The sequence below is a fragment of the Struthio camelus genome, chromosome 1 (assembly GCF_040807025.1).
Source record: "Struthio camelus isolate bStrCam1 chromosome 1, bStrCam1.hap1, whole genome shotgun sequence".
Lineage (NCBI taxonomy): Eukaryota > Metazoa > Chordata > Aves > Struthioniformes > Struthionidae > Struthio > Struthio camelus.
The window spans coordinates 64,017,711-64,042,049 of NC_090942.1; the positions used below are offsets into that span (position 1 = coordinate 64,017,711).

General features: G+C 43.1%; 1 protein-coding gene across 7 annotated transcripts in view; it reads right to left on the reverse strand.

The window, feature by feature from the left end:
- Nucleotides 1-24,339, reverse strand: part of TBXAS1 (thromboxane A synthase 1) — a 242,680-nt gene that overhangs the window by 112,536 nt on the left and 105,805 nt on the right. For all 7 annotated transcript variants that reach the window (XM_068944738.1, XM_068944757.1, XM_068944767.1 and 4 more), the window contains one exon: nt 16,464-16,560. In XM_068944738.1, coding sequence (XP_068800839.1) covers nt 16,464-16,560 — 97 coding nt within the window. The remainder of the gene's footprint in view (nt 1-16,463; nt 16,561-24,339) is intronic.

Consider the following 24,339-nt stretch of genomic DNA (forward strand, 5'->3'; position numbering starts at 1 on the left):
GGCTTAGAAGTAAGACAAGCTCGAAGCTCCGCAAATATACAATAAGACAGAACAGTGTTTGCAGTTTTGATCCCCTTTTATCAAGTGCCCAGAGAAGGAGCAGTGAGAACGAAACACCTGCAAATCGTCATTGCCTACTAACCCCAGAATAGCTAAGTGTGTGTATAAGACAACAGGTAACCTGGGCAGAGGTTGCTCTAGTCCTGCCTGCAGGGGGGAACCCAGTTTTTCCCAGGAGCAAGGAGCAACGAGGCTTCCCTCTCTAGAAGACCATGCATCAGTGACATTTCCAGGCTACATACACATGCAATGTGCACATGACATTCAACTCAACTCAAATGTTACTGGTATCTGCACAAGCACAGACCTACCAAGGGGAGTGGAAGAAAGGGAAAACAAGGGTTTTTGGTTCCCAGCCACCAGTGTTGGCCAGTGCAGGCACATACTGCCATATCACAAGAACCAATTCTGCATCTGCAGAGCTGCTTCTCCCACATTTAAGATCAGGGCCGAATCCCCCCAGCATCCAACATCCTGATAAATAAAAGGGGCATCGTAACTGAAAACGACTCTCTGCAACATGTCTAAAACCTGAAACTTCTCTTTAGGATACATCTTAACCCCAGGACCAGCTTAAGTTCTTACAACCAAAATTTACGTACTATATAATATAATACAGGTGTAAAATAAAATACAATATAATATAAAAGCTACCACGAGAGTAACAGCCGAAAGGAGCGAGGAAATGAGAGCTGCCCCTCTTAACCACTGAGAAGAGAAGAACCAAGGCTGGGCCACCCAGCAGACGTGCACATCCAGAGAACGCCTAACCTGAAACGGTCAAACACAAATTAGGCGGGGGGGGGGGATTCTTTCTGGAAACTCAGACCACGTATTAAACAAAATAAAGCCAGAGCTGGCTGGAGAAACAAATAAAGCTGCGTGGTTGATCGACACTGGAAATACTGTAAAATCATTTTCTTTTTCTAGGCTTTTGGGAAGAAAAACGAAGGACCATTCCAACAAAGCCTCTTGTTATAGATGTTTTTGGAACAAAACAATTTTGCGTTTCGAAACAAATTTGATTTTACAACAAAAGAAAAATATTCTAATCAAACTTTTACATTAATTTTTATTTCCGCTTTTGACTCTTTAAAATCATCCACAATATGAAACTTCTATCTTCCAAACACTTCTCAAAGCAAAAACAAAACAAAAAAAAACACTTTTGGATTTATTGTTGTTCTTTTTAAGTGAACACATCTCAGAAAACATTAAGGGCCATGCAAGACTTTCTTTTTAATTCTTGAGGCTGGCAGTATAGCATGCCGTATATTCCTACTGCAGTCAAATAAGATATTAGGAGGAAACTAGGAGAGCAAACTAAAGTATTAGAAGGTTTGAAGATGTTGGCCTTTGTATCATTAAGCATATGCAAAAATGGTTCCAACCCTTTAGCTATGTTATCATATGCTATTTTTCCCACAGGTTCTCTATCTGATTTTGCAAATGTAACATTAAAAAAAAAAAGAGTGATGTCCTACAAGGTTGTTTTTCATGTTATATTTTTAAAAATCTTTCATGAGAATTGGATCGGCCACAAACTCAGGATTCTACAATCTCTAGTAGGATAGTTAACACAACATCTTGTAGAAGTTAGTGATCTGTAGAGCGCTGTCACCAGAGAGCAATGCTTTGTCAGTGAGCTTCCACGGAATTTAATAATTTTTACTGAGTCTGTGTTTACTGAGATTCTTCAGAGGCTTATAAACTTAAGCAGTTTGGTCAGATTCTCAAAGTGTTTTTTATATCCAGCCCTTACACCAGAGAGATCAAAGTCAAAAAAAGGACATTCAGTTTATTTTTTTCCTACAATGGATAAATAACCCTATCTTTTCCTTATGCTTCTTCTCAGAAAAAGCTAGACCATTTTGACTGAAAAATTCTATACGGAAAATATTAATTGAAGCAGTTAAAGTCTGATAAACTACTGAGAGCTAAATACTATAGTGGAACACACTGGGCAACTGTAATTATAGATATCACCACTACCTCTGCTACCATACAGCTCCTTTGGAACCGATGAAATACCAGTATAATCTGATTACAGAAAAACAGGATTGCAGGTCAATGACTGGTTAAACTGGGATGTTTCTGAGTTATTGTTAAATTATTCAGAATTATTTTAGGAAAGCAGCATAAAAAGTGCAAGAGTGCAGTTTTAGCTTCATCTAAATGCGCATACTGAAAGTGGAAAAGGAAGTGGTGAAAATGTCCTTTGCAATTGCCTTGAAAAGGGGGAAAAGAATGTCTTGTGTCTCTTAAACTTTAAATTAATCTAGTAGAGCAGAACAGTGCAAGATAGTTCTTGTTTTTATGACTTATTTCCCCAAATTCTTTCCGCAAGGCCAAGTGTGAAAGGAAAAGAAGGAGAAGAGTACATTATTTCAGTAACAAACGTGGGTTTTTTAGTGTCTATCGCTTAGCAGCAGTGAGAGGAGACTGGCGGGAGTAAATAATTAACATCGATCAACTTTTTTTTTTTTTTTTTTTGCTCCAGGATGGCTGCTTCCTGATCCGTGTATATATTTATTGCTGTGCATGTGCCCATGTGCCTAAATGAAGCCCATGAAAACGAGCAGCAGCCTGGACTGCTCAGAGCTGGGAGCACTTGTTAAACTGGAGAGCAGGGAACAAACCCATCAGTGTGAAGGAGCCCCAAAAGTAACAAGAAGGTGCTGGAGAAGTTTGAAGCAAGACTTCAATTTTACCCCCTTCCCCCTGCCCATCCCCTCTCTCCCAAGCGCCGTGAATTTAATGCAGATGAAGATTGCCTGTCCAGGGTGCAGCGCTGGCAAGCTCCCGGCAGCTTTCCTCGGCTGCGGTCAGGAGCGCTTGCACGCGCGGCGCAGCTCTTCCCTGCACCTGCAAAACACACGGCAGCTCTTCCATCGCCCCGCAGCGCCAGACCACCCAACTATTAGCCATCAACTATTTGCAACAAACGGTGCCAAGACATGCAGTTGCTGTATAAACAAAGAAGAATTCTCACTACAGACTAAAATGAGATCTGCCGACTCATTTTTCACTTGTGATCTGGAAGATTTATAGCCGCAACTTACTGTTAGTGGTAAGGGGCGCGTAGTCTCTAAATGCCCTTTCCCAGGGAGGTTTTAGACTTGCAGGATGAACATTACATAGCGTGCTACCACAAACAAAAATCAGAGAGCGGCACAAAATTTTTACCCACACGAAAGCTATCAGACATGACGGAGTTTTTTGCAAAGATCAGTCAAGGACGTTCCAGTCTACGGTGCAACAGCCGCTGAAGAAACAGCTGCAGCAACTGAAGGTGCTGCTTACCCCATGAGCTGTTCGCCGCTCCCCCTATACCGCAGATCACCACCATTGCCATGGAGCTGCTAGAAAGACCCCGCGAGCACTCATCAGCCGCGTCAGCGCAAAGTCAGCCCGCGTGCTTTCGGAGAAGCCTGCGAAGCCGGATGGATGCGTTGCTGTACTGCGCCCGACCAGGAACATCTACGCGATCCGTGCCACAGGCCTCGCTCAGAGAAGGGGAACCCCAGCTACCACACGTTAACGACAGCTTGGGAGCAATAATATTCTCTTAAATCACTGCTGCCAAATTCAGAGGAGGGCACCAGCCCACAAGCCCGGGATCAGGGCTTTCTTTTGCACCACATCTAAATGCATAGCAATTAGACTAGTGAGAAGCAACGAGTTAACCAGCTCAAGCGAAACAGGAAATGAGCAGAGTCTTTTCCCAAAACTTGTTCAAAACCATTTTTCACTGCTTAACACATTCTTATGAGCTTTTATGAGCATGGTGTAAAGCATATACAGCTTTATGCCATCCTAAATAAACAATGAATTGGAAACAGAGGTGCTGGAAGCCCTGGGGAACACAAACAACTTATTTGTTACTTTTATCCCAAACAGGAGAGCTTGTCTCAACACTGCCAGCCCAGGTTTGTGGATTCCAGCATGCCAGTAGCTTTAGAACAGGTGTGGGGTATGGTACCTTAAATACCTGCATGCTTACCTGCTCTCAAAAAAAGTATAGAAAAGCCACATAGTTGACTTCAGTTCCAGAGCAGTGCCATGCTTTAGGCACCTGGGGCTCGTTCTGGACTGTGTTTTAGTTTGAATTATATCGATGCATCGAATTCTTCCTGCTGTAATTTGCACTTTGCACAACTATGTTCAGGATAGCAGTGGCTCACAGTATTCAGCATATATAGCCAGTGTCATGGCAACATAGAACATCATCCTACAGGGAGTCCCAGTCCGAGCTGGTTCGCCTCTATTGGGGGTGATCTCTGCGTTGTGCTAGATAGCAACATTACCCTGATATCTTAAAAAAACAAAACGAAACAAAACTATGTTTAAATTCAAATATAAACGTAAAGGCAGGTAAATGGATTAAGATATCTGAAGGAGTGGCTAAACAGAGGCTTACAACTTTATTTCCCCTAATCTTGATATGGAAGGTTATACTTTTTAAAGCCATTTCCACTTAAAATTAAAAGTAAAAGCCTCCAAGGTTTAATATAGTAATGCCCACTTGCACCACTTTAAGTCCCACTGAACACGAATGAACTTTACGTGCTCACACACACAAGCTCCCAAACATACTTCTATCACATGAGAAACAAAAAAGTTGTCCACGAAAAGAAGCCATCTGCGTACCTAATAGCTAACAGACACAGGGGGAAACAGACTTACAGCCAACACAGCCATTAGGAAAAATGATGCCCAGATGCAACCTACAGCTCTGGGAGTCACCACAGCAGCACTGGTTCCTGGATAGGCCCAAGCGAAGATTACTTTGTCCATCTTGTTATTACATCACTCTTCAACCTCTGCTACCAGCCACCTTTGCAAAGCAGATACCCAGCTAGGCCACCTAGATCTTTGATATGATACTGGACCACCATTCCCATTCTCAGTTTGCCAGGTCACAGCTGCTGCGATGCTCAGTACTGAACTTCTAGGCTTCCAGGTGGGTACAAATCAGTTCTCTGTGCTATGAAATGTCACTGGCCGAGACCCTAATGGGTTACTCTTTCAACCAGAGGCTTCAAAGGGACTTTTTGCTCACGAGTGGGCAAGTTACCTCCAGAAGTGGATCAAGACATGAAAACAAAACAAAGTCCTGGGTCTCAACACTGATTGCTCAAATATGTAAAAAGGCCTACCTAAATGTTGAGTTCTGAACTTGTACCAATTCTGGAACAAGTGACAAACTAATTACTCGTCTCCTAACAAAACCAGACTGGGAAAAGCAGGAACCAAAGGACATGACACTCTACTATATGGCAGGAATAAGGAAAAGGGTGAAAACTGTAAACAAAACCAATCTGCTACTGAAAAATAAGAGTTTCATAGGTCAGAAATAAGGAATTATCTAAAAGTGCTGCTTTTAGACTAAATAGGCTTCAGGAAAAAAAATCAGCGTATCTCTGAATACACAGAATAAGTTCAACTTCCTTTTAAAAAGCAACAGATCAACAGAAATCAAAGGTCAGGACAGCAAGACCAGCATAAACTGCATCCTCACTCCACATGTATCACAGCTACTCATAGCGCAGCCAGCTGAGGACAGGATTAGATAAGGAAGCAATACTGAATTTAAACAGGAAAAAAAATATTTATCAGTCTTAAAATTTCACATATACTATCCACCAATAAAATGAGTTCTTTAAATAAGGATCAGAGCCCTGGGAATAGATAGTCCCCTCCTATCTATAAGTGTTGTTTGTCTTTAGAGTTGAAGCATAAAAAAAGATGCAACAAAAACAGTAAATAAATAGCCAATGTAAGTTTGATGGAAGATCAGCTCTAAAGACTGCTTTTGGCCTGAATAGAAAGATATGCTTTCATCCTGTTTTGACTATGCTCATACATTTACCTAACATAATTGGATGTAGTTAATATTGCAGGAGCCTTCAAGCAGCGCACATTTCCCTCATTAGTGGGTTTAAAGCCTTAATGATATCTCCTGTGCTGCAGAAAAGCCCAGTGTAGGCTTTAAAAGTGATTGGCAAGTTTCAACAAGATTTTTCTGGGGGAAGGGAAAACCTAATAAAACTATGTTCTTGTTTTCTTCAGTCATTTAGAAAATTTTGCAGAATGACAGAAAAAAAAAAGGCAGGGATAAAGACAAAGATGATTCAAAAGTTGATCCTACAGAAACTCCAAGAAACATAACAAAGAAATTAGTGAGTGCATAGAAAGACTGACTCTACCCTCACACATGTCTGCAACACACTAAGACACATATATACTCCATCCTACACAAACTCCTTCTGACATAAACAAGAGCACAGGCGCAGAGTATTGCTACATCAGCATCTTCCTACACCTGCAGCAAAATCACCTTTTTGTAGTTTCATTATGCAGCCTTTTTTTTTTTTTTTGCCCCTTTTTTCTTTCCTTAAATCTCAATAGACTTGGCAGGAAAGCCTTGCCTCTAAGAAATAGCATGTTACAATATACCATTAACTAAGTACATGCAAAGGGTTTGGGTTTTTGTTGTTTGTTTTATTTTGTTTTTGTTATTGACTAATTTTGACCATTTTCCAGGAACAGAAATTTCACAGCCTGGTTTAGTTTCAAAAGAAGCATAATTATGTACAGCTGTATTCAGTATTTCTGAACTGCCTTGAACAATCAGTGAAAGGGAGATTTGCACACATTATCAGCCACTATCATTAGTGCTGTAAAGTACGTAATCCATCTGGTGTTCTGATGTCTACCTAGGAGCAGGTATTGAACCAATGATGTCTGCAGTATAATAGCATAAAGAACAAACATTAAAGACAAACGAAACAACACAGCAGCCCAAGTGATTTCTTGATGCCATATTGTCCTTGTGTTTGTGGTTCTGCAAACCATTCTTTATATTTAGAGGTGTGGAGAGCAGAGAATTAAAAATGTACATTTCCTCACCATTCTGTTTTGCAGTCTTCCTAACAGAAGAGGTATCTGGATACCATGGCGGTGGCAGCAGCCCATTAATAAATTAAAGACTTAGGGACAGATTCAAATACTTAGATCCATGCTGAAAAATAACTCATAAATGGTAAGATGACTCTGCGTCTCAGCATCAGGCATGGTCTCAACCCACTCATCCATCAGGCCTTCATAAGGGAAACAAGAAAAAAGAGGAAAGTTGCTTTTGAACCTTCTAGCCTCCTTACGGTCAATCACAGTGCTTTTTATATTGCTGAGGTTGATGTCCCATAGCATCTGCAGACAGATAGCCCATGCCCTTTGTAATTATGGAAAAGAGCTATGATATGCAAAAGTGAGAAGTTTTTATTGTACTGTCCCATCTGTATACAACCCATCTGCTTCCGTTGTCACTGCTCGTCCATCATACAGAAGGAATCAGCTATTTTTATTTGCTGTCTTACCCAGAGATGTGACAAATACTGTTTTTTCTCTTCCTCAATTAGAGATTCATACATCTTAGGCAAGCAAATTCATGTGGTCCACCTGCACAATAATATATCAGCCCGTTCAAACAGCACCGTCCCAAGACGCGTGGCTTCCTCCAAACCCCGTGATGCTGTGGCCACTGTGGCAGGGAGATGCTGACCCCTCCAAGGAGGGCTCCCTCCCACTGCGACGCAGCTCGGCAGTCGATGTGGCAGCCCCACAAGTGTACAGTCACGGGCAAGAGAGCAGCCTGACAACGCTGCAAACCTTCCTAAAACAACAAGCCACCCAAGTAACCCCTCAAAGAAAATAAAACATCAGTGAAAGGTGCTCCCCTTTCACAGGAGGTCTTTCCAAGTCAGTCAACCAGACTATCCTTTCAAGTTGTAAAAACTAACTGGATTTAAATACAGGCAGCATTTTCTAATAGCTTGCTTGGAAGTTGTTCTGTGGCACTCAGAACCATACCTATCAGTATCTCCTTAAATCTTCAGGAATTTGTCTGTGTCAAATACTTAAATGTGCGACAAGGGAGACTGGTAGGCCATTTCACCAAGTAGAAAGAAAAAGCCTCCAAATTAAGGAAATATCTCCATAGGGGACAGACTGTTAATAACATACCAAGGTAAATATACTCAGATGACCCATTGAATTAAATAAGAGATAAGAATACGCATAGAAGTAAGCACATGCTAACATCTTGTTTGAGTAGTAATCAGCATAGACACATCAGGTGTCCAGGGTAAGTACAAATGAGCTTCCCCACATTGCAGAACTGAGATTTCCCTTGGTTCCCCCTTCTGAATCAGACTTGCAAAAGAAAAGTGACGAAAACAAAAGTGTCATTTGAATCTGTCAAAATTTAAAAATACTAAAGTTAATATTAACAAATCTTTTAAAATAGAAAATTACTTCAAATGAAAAAGCATAAGCTTTTCGATAAAACTTTCCCTCTTCAATTCTGAAGCTTCTTTTCTTTTAAACTATTTGAATTAACAGATCTATCAAAACCCAACCCTTTGCCATCAGTTCTAAGGTACTAACATTCTCTAATGATAATGTTCAGCTAGGAATTCCCAACACACTCTTTAACATTTGTTAAGGTGACAAAGCACTTCCTAAATGATTTGCCCTTGTGAGCGTAGGAATTCTGTACCAAAGCCAAAAACTGAGCTCAGAATGCCTAAATCCCAACTTAGAGCCCTAATCACAAAACCAGACTTCATCTCACTGGGATTCAGATGATCAGGTGGTCCCCAGAACATAGTCTACTTATAAGTTAAGTCTTTCTTTAAGGCTAACTGAAGCCAAAGTCTGATTAATTTTACAGTCAATAGCAGTGATCACTTGACAACATTAGTTTTGTGCTATTAGCTGCAGCAGATGGGGAATAAGGGGCAATTTGTTGTGCATGCATAAAAAGGCATCCACAGTCTGAAAGAAATGGCCCTCTCAATATTTATTATATTAATTTTTTAAAGTGTCTATTGCAAACATATGCACTACTACTTTAGAACATTTAAACAAAACCGGATTTAATCACTCAGAAAAATTAACCGTCTAGCTCCGGAAGCAAGATGAGGAAAGAGAAAATAAACCCAGAATTAAAAAGGTATTTTCAAAGGTGGAAGAGAGGGCAAGGTGGTTACATGTACGTTGACACAGCTATGAAGGTATTCTGGTACGTGTAGAAGCTCTCTGGGGAAAACAAGCAAGAGTCCTCATCGTGGTTCTTGAGTCCAGGAGCTCCTGCTCCTGCGTGGTCCAGGGAGATCGGGTCAAACCAAGGATAAGGGCCCTTGCTCAGCTCCCTGGCAGCGGCTGGCAGTGGAAAATCTCTCAGACCTCCGGGCTCACATGATTGTACAACAGCACCCAGAAATATGGAGTCAAACAAATTAATATTAAACAGTTAAGTGATATACAGCCAAACACGTTCTCCGCTAGCATAATTCCCTTTATATAAAGATGCCATACCAGCCAAGATTTCAAACCAGCTATGATCGAGCAGCTGTAGAAAACGGCTAGGCAAAAAAGTAAATCTTAATAAATTCACTGCTTGGACACCTTTTCACTTATCCCGGTAAGGCACAGAATGATTTTTGGAAGCACTGAATATTCTCAGCTCAATGAGACTGAGCCTTTCTGTACACGTGGCAGGATCGACACTTGCTCGAATTTGTCCTACAAAGGGAGGGGGGGAGAGAAAAATCACAGTTTGGAATGACAAAAGACTGCACATTCAAGGCACTGCCTGCCAGCAGGCGTACCCTGAAGGGAAATGCCATCGTGGCATGTATCTGATGTACATTTTGCAAAATTCCCATAAGATGAGGCGCAGTTGCTGTCCGCAAGGGTCTAAGGAAGATATCTAAAAGTTTCAGTATTTCCTCAGTCCAAGAGGAGGTTCAAAACCAAGTATGTGTGCATCTATATGCACCCATAAGTAAATACAAATATACATGTGCGCACATATGCGGGCCTAACAACTCATTCTGAAATAAGTTGGGTCTAGAAGCCTCATGTAAGTCATCTTGCGTGCCCTACATTAACCCAACAGAAGATGAGATGAAGGAAAGAAGAAATGAAGAATAAGATCTAAAAAGACAGAAATCACCATCCTTCAGCCCACTGCCTCAAAAAACCAGCTTGTTTTCAAAACTAAAGATTAAAATGAAATTATTAGCTCACAACGGAACATCACTTGTGTACAGTGAGCTCAAAGGATGGAAAAAAGAAGATGTCATGATACATATTTCACTAATTTTTTTCTCTTAAGTTCTACGAATCATTTTCCAAATATTGACTTACCCACCATCACACTGTGCGTCACTGCTGCTCCAAACCATGCCCCCGTGGGCAGGTGAGCCTCTAACAAAGCACACTAGTCATCCGTTTACAAACTTGAGTTTATGGCATTTTGCAACAGCAGTTTGGAAATAAACCAAGAATTTCACATGAGATGATGATGATGACATTGTCACGACAGGAAATAATTCTCTGACATTTAATTTGAAGAAAATAAACATTTCTAAACTAAACAAGCAAGGGTACGAGGTCAAGACAGCGTGTATGTGTGTTTTTGGCAACAGCAAACAACATTTTGTTCCTTAACTATTTTTAAATGACATGTCTCCAAATGAATATTTTAGTGGTTTTATTTTTCCAAACAAAAACCATGTTTGTGAGAGAGGACTGAAAAAATGGCCCAGGCCATAAGCCAGGGCTTGGATATGGGTTTGGGTACACAATTGAATTTTTGTGTTCATTGAATTACAGCACGTCAGCTGGGCAACTGTACGCTGGCAATGCGCATACTCTGAAAACCAAGGCAGATCGCGTCAAGTAAAATTCAATGCAACTGACTCTCTAGCTGCAAAAGGTCCAGAGCGCACACACACGTGGCCAGTCACCAAGTTGTTTTCGGGCAGTTGCGTATCTCAGCCCAGCTCCGGAGAGGCATCATCAGTATCAGTCATGGTAGGGGCATCTGAAGTTAATGCAGCTACGCTGATTGTGCTGGCTGTGGACCGGACCTAAAATCCAGATGCAGCTTTCGAGATTGCAATATGCACACACCCTTTTTCACGCTGCTGCTCTGTCCTCAAACCAGAGATCAGAAAAAGCGGCTGATGCAGCGGTATGTCAGCCGTTCTGGACCATAGATGAACAAGATGCTGCAAACAGCCCCCTTCCAGTCTGGCGACTGGAAATGATTTGCTTAATGCTACAGGTAGGCTGGAAGCTTTAAAGATATAACAAAGTAAAGATGAGGCCAACAGCACAGTGTAACATGCTAAGTATGCATATGAAAAGAATAACCACATCCCACACAGATGAATTAGGAGGGGGAAAGGGGTAGGATAAACAAAAGCATAAAGGGAAGAGAGCTGTCCCAACTCCTTTTCCTTCTGGGGCATACAAAGAATTTGTAGGGCCATGTTACATCAGCTTATTTGCTACTATTTTGTTGTTTTAAATTATTCATTATTATTTGTTGTTTTTCCAGTATTTGTTACTTTTTGCACTATATCAGCAAAAATCCAGATGAGAAAATAGTGGCAATATATTACAGCTACTGGAATAGGTATAGATTTGTGTATTTAAAAAAGTCACCCTCCTCCCGTTGGTTGGGATGCAGAGTTCAGGATCTGGTCTGAACCAACTACTAGTTTCCACTTGTGTTAGCTGTAGTAATGCCAGCGAAACACCGACTTCTGCAGTCAGACCAGCCTTGACTAGCCAGCACTTACCTCTGCCTTAGGGCTCACTGGCCTGTGTTCTGGGCAAATACTCGGCCTGCAGCTTCTGAGACGATTTGTCATTTAAATGACAGACCAACCGGTTAATTGCCGTATCTCCCTTCAAATTGCTGCGCCGGAACATTCTGCTCCTACATTTTTAAGCGTACACTTTAACGATTCCCAAGCACTAATTCAAAAATAAATTTTCAATGTAAGAATTAAAAATAATCGGAAAATACATTATGTATCATTATCTTGCCTGGCAGAATGCAACAAACGTCAGAAACCTGTCTCACACAACACAGCAACACAACTGAAAAAAGTTAAGGAACAGTGTTAGTGCTCTTAAAAGAAAACTTCTAAGCCAGAGACAATTTACCACGCATGTGAGGAGAAGGTATCATTTACTGTGGCAGAGCCCTGCCTAGAGTTCTGGCTGAAGTTTCCACGGTTAACCTAAATTAAAATCAATTTCATATTTTTTTTTGGCTAGAAGGTCTATAAACTAATTTTCATCTTTTCTTCTTAGACTGTAATTAAAAACATAGGGAAAAGACTTCATATGCCTCAAGTATAAGGGTACATTACGCTAGACTTTTTTGTTTCTAAATGGCTGCAACACTCACCTTAATCAAGTAAAAATTAAGTGGAAAAATAGGAGGTCATTATTGCCTTCCTGTGATTACATGGATAACACTAAAATATACCCCATGCTTACAGGCAAATAACAGCCTGTATGCTAGACTTAGCTGCCTGTTAAAAAATGAAGTGAACCTTAAAGCAGATTTGTTCTGCAGTCACCATATACTTCTGTCACAAGAATTACTAATCAGTAACTCAAAAACGATACAAGGGAGCCTAAAATGCTCTTTACAGCAACATTCAAAAGATATTCATAGTGAAGATGTGAAATGTATAACGTCAAAGGGAAACATAAACGCATAAAATGAACAATAGCTTAGCTTCTGTTCACATGCAAAATCTAGTTTGTCCATATAATGAGTGAGCAGATAAGCTCAATGTGGGAAAAGTGCACAAGTGGCCTAGGTCTCTCTGGAGGCGGAGACAGACCACAAGACATTGCCTTTTCCACAGCTGTCAAGTGTAGACATTCGAATTCAGCAGGCACAGGGCCAATTAATCCAGCACCTGGTGATACTGCCATACCTTGGCCCACTGAGCTTTGCCCACCATCGGGGAGTGCTGGGAGCTCCTCTCCACACACAAGGAATCCTTATGGTATTCAACGAGTCAATACAAAAAAAAATCAAGTTAAGCTACTCAAAACTACTGCCAGTACCAGTACAACCATAATTAGGTCCCTTCAAGGCCAAAAGAATGTCATGCCAGCTTTCTTCTAGCAGAAAGAGGAGAAACATGAGTGTTTCATTATTTCAGGAGTGATGGTAAACCCTCCCTATTCCTCCAGAAGAAAATCAGGCAAAGATGTCTTCTCTGACTCCATGAGAACTGCTCCGGATCAGGAATCCCCATATGCAATAGCCTGGCACAAGGGGAGAAGCAGTTTCCAATCACAGTGACACATCTATACATGGTGTCTTCATACACTTTGAACTGAGCCCCCAAGGCCATGCATGACACAGACCTTTACCTGTTTCCTTCACTGAACCATGCAATCTCTTGCCTAGGTGTTAGACTAAGCAAACTCTTCCAAGAGTCCTCTCAGCAGATTAAAACCACTGTGATTCCTACAGACCTTTCGAATACTTTCAGCAAGTAGCCAGCAAGTGGACAATCATGGATTAAGGTCATTCTTCCTACAAGGCATGGCATCACGTTATAGACAGCTTTAATAAAAGCTCCAGGTTCAATGAATCATCATCCTGTCGGCTCTTGTCTGCCAAGTACATTGTTTACAACACTTCACAAGTACAATTTCCCATTGTCTCTTTTATATATATATATATATATATATATATACATACACACACACATATAAAAGCAATAATTGGAAGAGCAGCAGAATACATGCGGCATATCACCTTCTTCCACCCCATAATACACTTAGCTTTTAGAATTAGTGCCACACATCATGCAGTTTCGTGACACACTGTTAACATACGACTGCTCCAACTGCTACAGTGTATTATGTCAGGGTGCTCTGGGTTAATAAACTGACATTTCCCCTCTGGTACATGAGGTACAGATCTTGTTTTTGGCAATGCTTTTGGGGGAGAGGGGAATGTAGTGGGTTTTGTAATGGGTTTTCCCAAGGACTGTTCAAACCCATCAGTCCCATCCCCTTCCCCATCCTTCTCACCCTGAAAGACTCACACTGTCAAGCCAAAAAAGGCCTGGGATGGAAATAATACACGTATGCCATGTCTGGACTGAAATCTATTAGCCTAGCTTGGTGCAGAGCACCAACTCCAAAGGGACTCCTACAACCACTCATCAGCAGAACATTTGGGAAGGAAGGGGTAAAATAAAATACAAAATACATCCCTCTTCCTTAAATTCTCCACTGGCAAATAGAAACTCTCACTTAAAGTGAAGGAGTTTGCTTTCAGTAATTTTAATATAAACAGTGGCAATCCCATTGAAAGCCCTAAAATGACATTTATTCAGTCAATAGGAGAAGAAAGAATTCTGTTACTTGGAAAGTGCTTTTCTTGCTCTCACCTTGCTACCATTATTCACATACAATCAAAATCACATTTGAATACTGGCCTTCATTACATACCATCCAACATTATTTACTTTTGTACAGATACCTTAATACACACCATAACAAAACACTTCACTGAGAGAGTTGACTGTGAATTCAAGAGCAAAGGCAGCTTTCAGGGTAAAAATTCAAAAGGTGAAAAAGACCCCAGACCTGGATGTGGCAGAACCCAGAAAGGGAAAGCTGCTCTTTCTCAGGAAAGGAAGAGCAACGGATGGAAGAGAGGGAACAAAGTGCAAGATGAGGGAGATAAGACCACCTGAAAGATTGTAACTGTGTGAGAAGAGCACAGAACAAGCAGATAAAAGCATATAAGACAAAACAAGTTTATTTGAATAAGACTGGGGGCATGAACCAAGCCAGAAATAGCAACAGCGCATAGTGGGAAAATTGCACCCTTTGCTAGAGCAAGGGGTCGGAATTAAATTTTCTCATTTGCCACAGGTTTTCTGGTTAGTGTTGGGGATACCACTCTGTCTGTGCCTCAGGTCCCTTGCACATAAAACAGGGTGTTGTGCAGAAAACCCACCAACGGTTCAGGGGACAGTCGAATGCTAATGGTAAGATATGAACCTACAGACAGCTGTGTCTAAAAGATCTCTGGTGAAGAAAAAAAAAAAGGAAGTGAGACACTGGCTATAGCAACCTGAATTACCTGAACTTTAGAGAGGAACACAAGTGTTATAGACCATGACAGACAGCTGTACAACCAAGGGAAAGAGAAAGAAACCATAAAAGCCCTAACAGAAAGAAAAATTCTGCCAATATAAGGGGGCTAACAATGCACAGACAGATGTGTTCTAATGACAAGGCTGACTAAAATTAAGAGCAGAATGAATATCTCGATGTATCCTCAAAGGAATGCTCTCTAATTTCAGAGAGCTGTTATTTGGATGTCAGCTAACATTATGAATAAGGCAGAAAATCTGGGGAAGGTGCAGACAAGAAGAGATAGGGTTCCTGCTTGGGGACAGAGGAAGGAAAGGGACAGGAAGTTTTTTCAAATACAGAGAAACGGGGAAGGGACCCATATGATGTGCGAGAACTTCAGTCTAAGAAACCCGCATGCTGCGATTCCTCCATTCAGATGGGAGTTATAAGCAGAACAAAGGGACCCTGGTACAAGTAGTTATTAAAATACAGGTATTCACAAGGTGGACCTTATGTACCAGCACAAGCAAACACAGTGGACAATCTGTGAGTAGACTGATGGTTTGGGCAGAGGAGGCAGATCGCTGATCAGAGATGACATTTCCTCTAAGGGCGTACACAGCCCTCCTGAATACATGTGGTTTTATTTCAGCAGGTTTGAGCACAGGAAGGGGCCAGGAGGAAGAAGAGAACAGATGATACTGAGGCGACGTGTGGTCAGAGTGACAGTATTTCCTTGTAAAAGGTTGTGGAACAGCTGTAAATCTTTTACTATCGCTCTAGCCATTCCCCTTTCGTTATTTGTTCCAAACAGCCCTTGAAAAAGAGCTTTTAATATATACGTGTATATAAATAAGTAATCAACAGAATACATATAAGTCCTTGCTAAACCCAACTTTATTCTCTGCCATTTGTTATTTTCACAGCGACAAATACGATAAAGCAACATATGTTAGCTACAGGAGGCATGCCCCTGTCCCAGGCAGCCTGCTCCTGCCGCAGCAAGTCTAAAAATACAAAACAGACCATGGCTGGGAGAAAGGAAGTAATACTGTCCCCATATTACAGTTTGGGAACGAAGGCAGAGAGTTACTGAGTGATTTCCCCAGGATTTCACAGGAGGACAGTAGCAAAATTGGATACTGAAACACTCTCTATTCAGCATCTACCCCGTGCCTCAATCACAGGTGCATAGCAGCTCTTTTAACACCATTCTGTTTTAGCCTCAGAGCGTCCTGATAACAGAAGTCTTTGACCAAAACGTATATAGTGGGTTTATATATCTCTAAGTTTTACTGAACCATGTTGCGCATCTTTTCCTCTATATCCAGCTCTCTTGCAGTCACTCTTGGTCCAAACTCAAACGAGCAGTACTACCACTTCTTTCCACACAGACAACTTTTCTATCTACTTACAGTTCTGTTGGTGAAGTTATTGAAGTCTGTCACTAAGATATGCTTGATCATCTCTGGCGTGGAGACCACCACAAACATCTGGCGACCAATGTAGTACCTACAAAGAAAGAAAGTGGAGAGTCATTTTAGCAGGTTACTTCAATCAGAGAATCATCACCTGTCCTAAAATGCCTCTGCTGGCTTGAAAATACTTGGTATGATCAAATATCACAGAAAATATGTTACAGTGGGTAAATCCATATCTTTATCCATCCCTTTCAATTATGAGTTTTTAAATTAAGATGCACGGTCCTGGAATTCAAAGGACACCGTTTAAAACCTCTTACTGATTAATCAGTTATCAGTCAGCATCTTAGCATAATCCTTTAGGCACTCTATGCTCACTGCTGAATTTCATGTGAAGTGACATAGCATCACCAAATTAAACTACAGAAGGGCAAAACGTTAGTAACCAACCACCCAAACAACCCTGCAAGAACTTCAAGATCCTTTATCCTGAAGTTATAGTGGTATGAAATGCCTTTCCGTGGCAAAGCCCTGTCTACCATGACCCTTTTCAGAAGTGCCCCACGGTGCGGCTGCAGTAAAGGCATTTTAAAAAGTCCCTCCCCAGCCGTATGCATCCCTCACGGCCTGTGGGCAGCCCATGCTTGGCAGCTCTGCAGCGAGGAGAAGGGAGTACCACCAGCAAGCAGAGGTTGCCTATGGGCCCTACCTTTGCCCGCTGCGGGACCAGAAAGACCACACAGACAGCGCTGCCTCTGCTCTGCAGGGAGGGAGGGAGGGAGGAAGAGGAGGATGACGGGAGGTGCAGGAAGGCCAGGTAGTTCGGAGCAGAATGCAAGAGCAATACCGCAGAGGCTGCAATGCTGCGGTAATATCGTCGCCTAATCGTTTTGCCGTGATATACCACAGTATCGATACATTGCTTATCACCTGTCTACACTGCAGCAACAGAACAGGCAAGCAAACCCTGGGCTGGATTAAATTTAGTAACTGAAGGTTCCCATGGCAATGAAGCGGCAGCAGCACTGATTTCACCGGGGGCTAACAAGTCAGACAAATATCCTGGCTGGAAAGCAAGGTTTTGCAGTCTACCTTGACATCTGTACCAAAGCTCATAGCAAATGGCAGAGAAGAAGGAGGAAAAAAAGTCTTCAGGAAGGAAGGAAGACATCTTCTTGTGTCCTTTAGTGAGTTTCCAGAGGGAACTGCTATTTCCCAAATCCAACCCACAGGCTCCACTTGTACCTCTGATTCAGGATCTACATGTTCTTACTTTCTTCAGCGTTGAAATCAAACCTCTTCCACCTCACTCACTTTGCCCAGCTATAACAAAGTAGCCGCCTGTTAAGGCTCAAACGTTTCCTCAGACCCTAATTCATGCACACAGGAGAGCTGTGGCCTCATTTTAAACAGTGAATTGACCAATCTTTGGCAAAACAGGATGATATCCTAGACATCCCTTCTGCCTGTACCTTTCAGGGTTCCTGTGGTGTTAGCACTAAGGGGCACCATACAGTATGTTACACAAAGCCCATGTGTGACAGCTCTAGCTCACTTCAAACTTGGGAAGCTGCAGAGCTCCAGCTCCCATCCAGTGGAGTAAAGGCATGATACTCACAACCACATGTCACAGTGCACCTTGCACTTAAAGGTATCCAGGACTAAAATGTGGGACAGGAGCATCTCCTACTCAAGCTGCTTTTATGAGACAGTGGCTTACTTTCATATTAAGCTTATGCAAACCAATCTATTCCTCAACCTCCAGCTCAGTCCAGCCACCAGAACTCCCAGTTCTGCTTCCATAGCCAAGCTCGTTCTTTCTGGTTTACTCTTCTCCGTCTTTCTATCTATCACCTATTTTTCCTTTCCTAATACTGAATTCAGTTACAAGTAAGGGCAGAGAAAGAGAATGAATAGAAGGGAAAAAAATCTCCTAAAACTAATAAATTGAAAATACTGAAAAAATATCTTAAATTGCTTTTTAAGCAAAGTTCTGCCTACTTTTAAGAAATGACTGCGGTAAAGCACACTCAGACGATCCTCACCCCAAACAGCAAAAGCTCTCTTCCTGGCTTCTTTTCATTCTCCTGCTTTCTGCATATAATCTTCCTAACCTTTTCTAAGGCACAAAAGGAAGTGGGCATGTATGGATATGCTTTGGAAAATTCAAAATCTACACGCTAGGAGCATGACTTCCATGCTCTTCTCCTGAAGTTAAGAAAAAGGAAAAAGGATGAGAAGAACTAAGTTTGAAACAAGATTGTCTGAACTATTTCACTTAGCAAACACAGGTCCAGAACCTGCAAAAACACTGGAAAGACACTTAACTTTGAATACCTAAGTTTTAAAAAACTTAAAATCCTTTGCAGAATCAAGTCCTTCATCTCAAACCAAGAGGATATCTCCTGATTAGGATTTCTTTACTTGTTTTCCAATGGCAAGTAAAAGAAAATTCTCCTGAATAATAATCTATGCTTCCCAAATAATGTATTCACCCTGCCATGTAACTTTATTTGTATTCTGTATTACTATGCAAGGATATCACCAGCCTCACACAGGCTTAGATTTATTATTGAACAAAAACCGATATTCTTGTCAGATTTTAATAAATAAGAGTTTGCGAAAAACAAAGGCCTCCCAGCAAGCATAATACAAATGGATTCATGAATAATTTAGGATGGCACTTTTTATTAACTTTCTCCAGGTTAATCTTTTCTCGGGGCTTGTCCACACACAAACGTTCTACCTTTAACTACAGCAATAGAGTACAAATAAACTGCTTGACCCAATCCTTTGCTATATTTTCATGTAGAGCATTAGGAGTGAAATAAGAACACTCTTAATCTAGCTCACTCCTATAAAGGAACAAGAACATGTGCATGCAGTATGGAGTCCTCATAGCAATATAACTCTGTCCACACCAGAATCAGCTCTAATGCTGCCATACGGGTAAAAATAAAAATTCATCACCCACACAGGAGCATGATTTTCAAGTGCAGATGAGGCCGCAGTTACCTAAGTTACACTGGTAGAGTAACTTCCTTTAAATTTCAGTTAAAACTGCTGCCTCCCAAACCAGAGAAGAGTTCGTGCTCTAGACCCGTGGATGTAGATCTGCTCAAAGGCGAGAGAGAAGAGAGCTGGTACCGGCACATCGACAGCATGAGGACAGCGTTAGCCTCCTGCAGCGGCCCCTGCGCGTGGTCGGGCAGCCCGACCCCTGCGCAACCACCCCGGGGGCTGCGCCACTGGTTTTGTCAGAAGCCTTCAACAGGCAGCACCCACCTCCCCCTCGCAGGAGCTGCAGGAAAGCCAGGCTGCCTTCCAGCGTGTTCACCACGGGGCTTGCAGCTCAAGGGGGTTACGTGATAGCACACTGAGCCAAGGAAGTTGATGTGTATTCAGAGCGTTTTAATAAATTGAAAGGCTGCAAACGCAGAACGGGCAGTTGCCGCAGCTGGGTTCGTAAGAGCAGGACGGCACTGCTGACCCGACAGTTAATGAAAGGGACATAGGCTTCTGCCTCACGTCCAGGTTTCACCCAGGACATCGCGGTCCTCTTTGCAATCATCAAGCCGTTCAGCAAATGTGTCATCTTTTATCCTGCGGACCACACGGCGATCCAGTAACATTTTCTGCTGTTCTGCATGCGCCCCACTGTTGCTTTCCTCGGAGTCCCACAGGCTGGACCTCTGCCCACCCACACCTCGTGCCTGATGCAGCTGCGGCCACCAAAAGCTGGGAGGCATCGGCCACCTAGTCCCTGGTGCAGCACCAAAATGCACCGTCATCTCCCTTTCCAGCATTTGACAGGGACCCCCCCGGGAACCCAGGTTTCTGCTCCCAGGCTATGGCACCAATCAAGCTACCCTTAAGCTACCCTTGAAGCCGCCGTCTTTGTGGGCGACAAGTTGAAGGGCCAATTTAACGTCGCCCTTTCTGCACTCTGAAGATGGTTGTGGCCACAGCGCACGGTGGCCTGCTGCCAGCAGCATCCCCCAGCTCCCGAGCCACAGCGGTTTTCTCGGAGCAAAGCTCACAGAAGCATTACCTTGCTGCACAGGAAAAACGGAGCGCATGCACTGTACGCCACGGCAAAGGGCCACATGTTTCTGTGCAACACTGGCATGAGAAGCACCTGCAAGCCGCTCGCTGCTGTCAATTGACAGACGACTTTGATCTCCCTATCTGTTATCAGCCCCATGCATTTCAAACATCACATTAATGATAAAACATATATATGCTGTTAGGCAATAAATGAGGCTTTGTTTTCTATGCTGCAGTCTGGTAAAGTACACAAAGATCATCTGGGAAGCTAAACGAAGAAAGAAAATTTTATTATCTCCATCTTCCTCAGGGAAGAACAAAGAACAACAACAACAAAAAAATACAAAGAGAAGGAGGGGAAGTATGCAAAGATACAGGAATACAGGAGAAAAAGCTAATTTTCCGAGGAGACGTTTCCAAAGGAAAAGAAGTTCCTCAACCCCACTGCCTCTATTAGAGGCATCCATTCACAGCAGGCAGAGAAATGCAAAAACGAACAGCGTGCCGCTCGTTTAAAACCGGACATAAAACTGGCATTGCTTGCTTAATTATTTCAGAGGTCAGCAAATTGATGTGTCCCGAACGCCATCCCCTTTAGCTCCTGTAGGCAGTTCAGATCCTATAGGACTAAATGATACGTAACTAATAGCTGCACAGCCCAAACGCAGTCTCCACAGAAACTGCTACTCTGGGCTGCGCGGAAAGGAAAGGAGTGAGGAAAAACTGCCAGGTACCGGCGACTCCAATTCTCATTGGTGTTATATTAAGCACCTAGAGGTCTCCGAGGTCCCCGAGCCCTGATTTGGTAGGAGCTCTGCCTGAGGAGGAGGCTCACCCTCGGCCCGGGGGAGCCTACAATTTAAACAACCCTGGCAAACGAAGAGCGTCCTCTCTTTTACAGCTGGGAGACTGAGGCACAGGCAACCGCAGGCAGTCCCCTATTTGCCCTGCTGACCCCGGGCGGGAGCAGAGCTCCTCAGTTGCCCTTCCCGCCCGGAAACCTCATGCCGACTCGCTTGGGATGTGAGGACGGCGGCTGGAAAGCCAGGAGCTGAACCCGTGGCGTGCCCTTCCTACACTGACAGGCAGAGCACCGCTGGATTAGAGAGCTAGGAAACACATGTTACCTCTGAAGGAAAAAAATATATACATATATAATAACGATAGAAATAGGTGAAGCTACTGCACAGGAAAACGAGGCAGTGACAGCACTGAGCAGTCTCAGCCACAGAGGAAAGTTTCAAGGCACAGCTCTGCCAGCACAGACATGCCTTAGCCTAAGAATAATCCCGTCCCTGGTGCAAATTCACAAAAAAAAAAAAAAAAAAAAAAGACACGGCCACAGTGATTTCTATTTAAGAATAAATTGTTTCTCATTTCCTTTTTCGATGAACTATGCTGCTTTCCAAGTCATGAAAGCTTTGAAAATAAGCACACAGAACTATTGATTTAATTCCTCACTGTATTAAAAATATCACGGAACAAGACGCACAGCGGCTCGCACATACTGCCCGTGCTGCTCTGTGTTGCTGTGCATCCACCTCTTTGTCCGCGCACCCGGGATTAAAAATGCTACCTTCTACCAACCAAGAACCCCTGTGCTATCTCAGACTTGCACCTTGCCAAGAGACCTCTGCTTCCTGGCATGCTTAAGGAAATACGAAAAAAAAGAAGAAAACCCCGGGATTGTTTATATTCTTCCCACTGTTAAAAGCGCAGCTGGTTTTAAAGGAGCTCCACCACCACCAGGTCCAGTAAAAGACTCGCGCTACAAAAGTAGTATTTTTAAGGTTAACGGGAAGGAGGAGGAGGACTGCTTGGGGCCGTTACCTGGCACAGACCTGGTGGGGTCTCGCAAGCACCTTACACCGGTGGTGCAAACGAGACCTGCTCCGCGGCGTCTCTAACACAGGCCGGGGTTTAGCAACTCGAGGGCATCGCGCTCATTTCCTAATCCCTTCCCCCTCTTCCAAGCCAACAGCACGGGAGACGCAGGCTCTGCATGGCTGTGTTAATTCATTCATGAAATGAAATAGATGACATTTACCCACATATAAGAAATGACAGGGATTAAATTAAGCTCACAAAGTGCCACGAAGGGGGGGGGGGGGAAAGAAAAAAGAAACCCTCTAAATTATACAAGTGCGTTTGGCAATCTGTGTCCATTTGGTTTTCTGTGGAAATCCGAGTCCAGACCCGAGGGCAGAGTTTAGGCACGGCAAACACAAAAAAAAAAAAAACCCCTCCCGCCCGCCTCAACAGACTGGGAAGAGCTGCAGCACAAGGGATGGAGAGAGGTAAGCGAGTCGGTCCGTGCTAGGCGGGCCGCGGGAGAAACCCGCAGAGAGGGCCCTGCCGAGCCGCGCGGCGCTCCTGCCGCGCTTCCCTGCAGCTGGAGAGCTTCCGCCTCCCAGGGCTGCCTCCGTTTATTTTTATCCTGGCAACAGGGCTAGCATGATTGCCACCACCGCAGCTCCGCGCGCTTGCATCGTCTCACCAGCGTTGATTAGCTACCATCAGCGTTGCATTTCATTACGGCAAAACGAAAGCTGTAAATAGGAGAGTGTTTTTCTAGGATGCTACTGGAAATGAGAAGCGCTGCGATATTAATAAGAAAGGAGTCGCTCCTCCTGCCTGGAAGTACCGCGCTATTTCGACTGGGTGATGCTGAAAACGCTCATCGCTCTTAACTTGGCAAGACTGCCACAAGAAGGTTTCCAAATCTTTTCCCATCATGTTTCCCACCAAGCCTGGGCTGTACTAGTCTGGGGCTTTTTTTTCTTTTTTTTTTTTTTTTAACTCGTGTTTGGACTGTGACATTTCCACCAAAGCCTGTTTTGTCTGCGCGCGTTAAAGCGCAGTATGCCTGACTGACCTCCTGTGCTGTTGCGGCAGCCGTTTCCTGTGGGTTTCAGCATATTTCTGTGCCTGGCCTTTCTGTGGGTTTGCGAGGCACAGTGTGAGAGCAGCCTCAGCTCAGGCGCTTTGCACCTAATTCAATACCCAAGTATCCCTTTTCCATATGCTGCAAGAAAACCCATCAGGATACTATTTCCAGGACACTGGGTTACTATTTCCAAAATAGGCTACATCTGGGAGATCGCAAACTTTCTGCTTCCCCAAACTTTACTCGCTACCACCTTCACTGTGTTCAGTTATATGGATTCGGATGAGTCCATTTTTTTTATATTCAGCAGTGTTGCCTATTTTTATCAGCATGGTAAAAAAAAAAAAAAAAAGCTACAAGATGGGTGAGGAAGGTAAGCTGACAGCAGTGCTCAGGATGTACATGGGCAGCTTTTACTCTTGCTGTCTTTTTCTTTATTTTTTCCTTTTTAAAATAAGGGAGGGAGAGCGAACTGCTTGGAGTTTTATCTGATTTCTAGTCAGAAGCTACGAGCAGGCTCACTTGACAGACAGGTAAGCAATTTCTAGGAAACACCAGAAAGCATTATGGTGTCACGGCTACAGCCCTTTCCTACAAGGTAAACGGAGACAGAACAGGGTACTTGAAGATGAGGGAGATAACTGGGATGCTATGCCAAAAACACAGCTAGGGGAACATATGGAAGAGAGGCGGCAGCACACTTCTGCCTTCTAGCAAAGCCTGGGGGATCCACCCGAATGAGCGGTGGTGAAGCCAGGGATGATCCTCAGTGTCCCAGGAGGCAGGACAGGGTGCCTGTGTCGCAGTTTAGGCTCCAGGTTAAGTTTAGAGGTGGGGAACAAAAAGAGCAGAACACGTGTGCAAACAGGTGGAGAAAATTAAATTGGAAAGATGTCGATGCAATTTGGCGGTACTTGGGCATGGCAACCTTCAGCA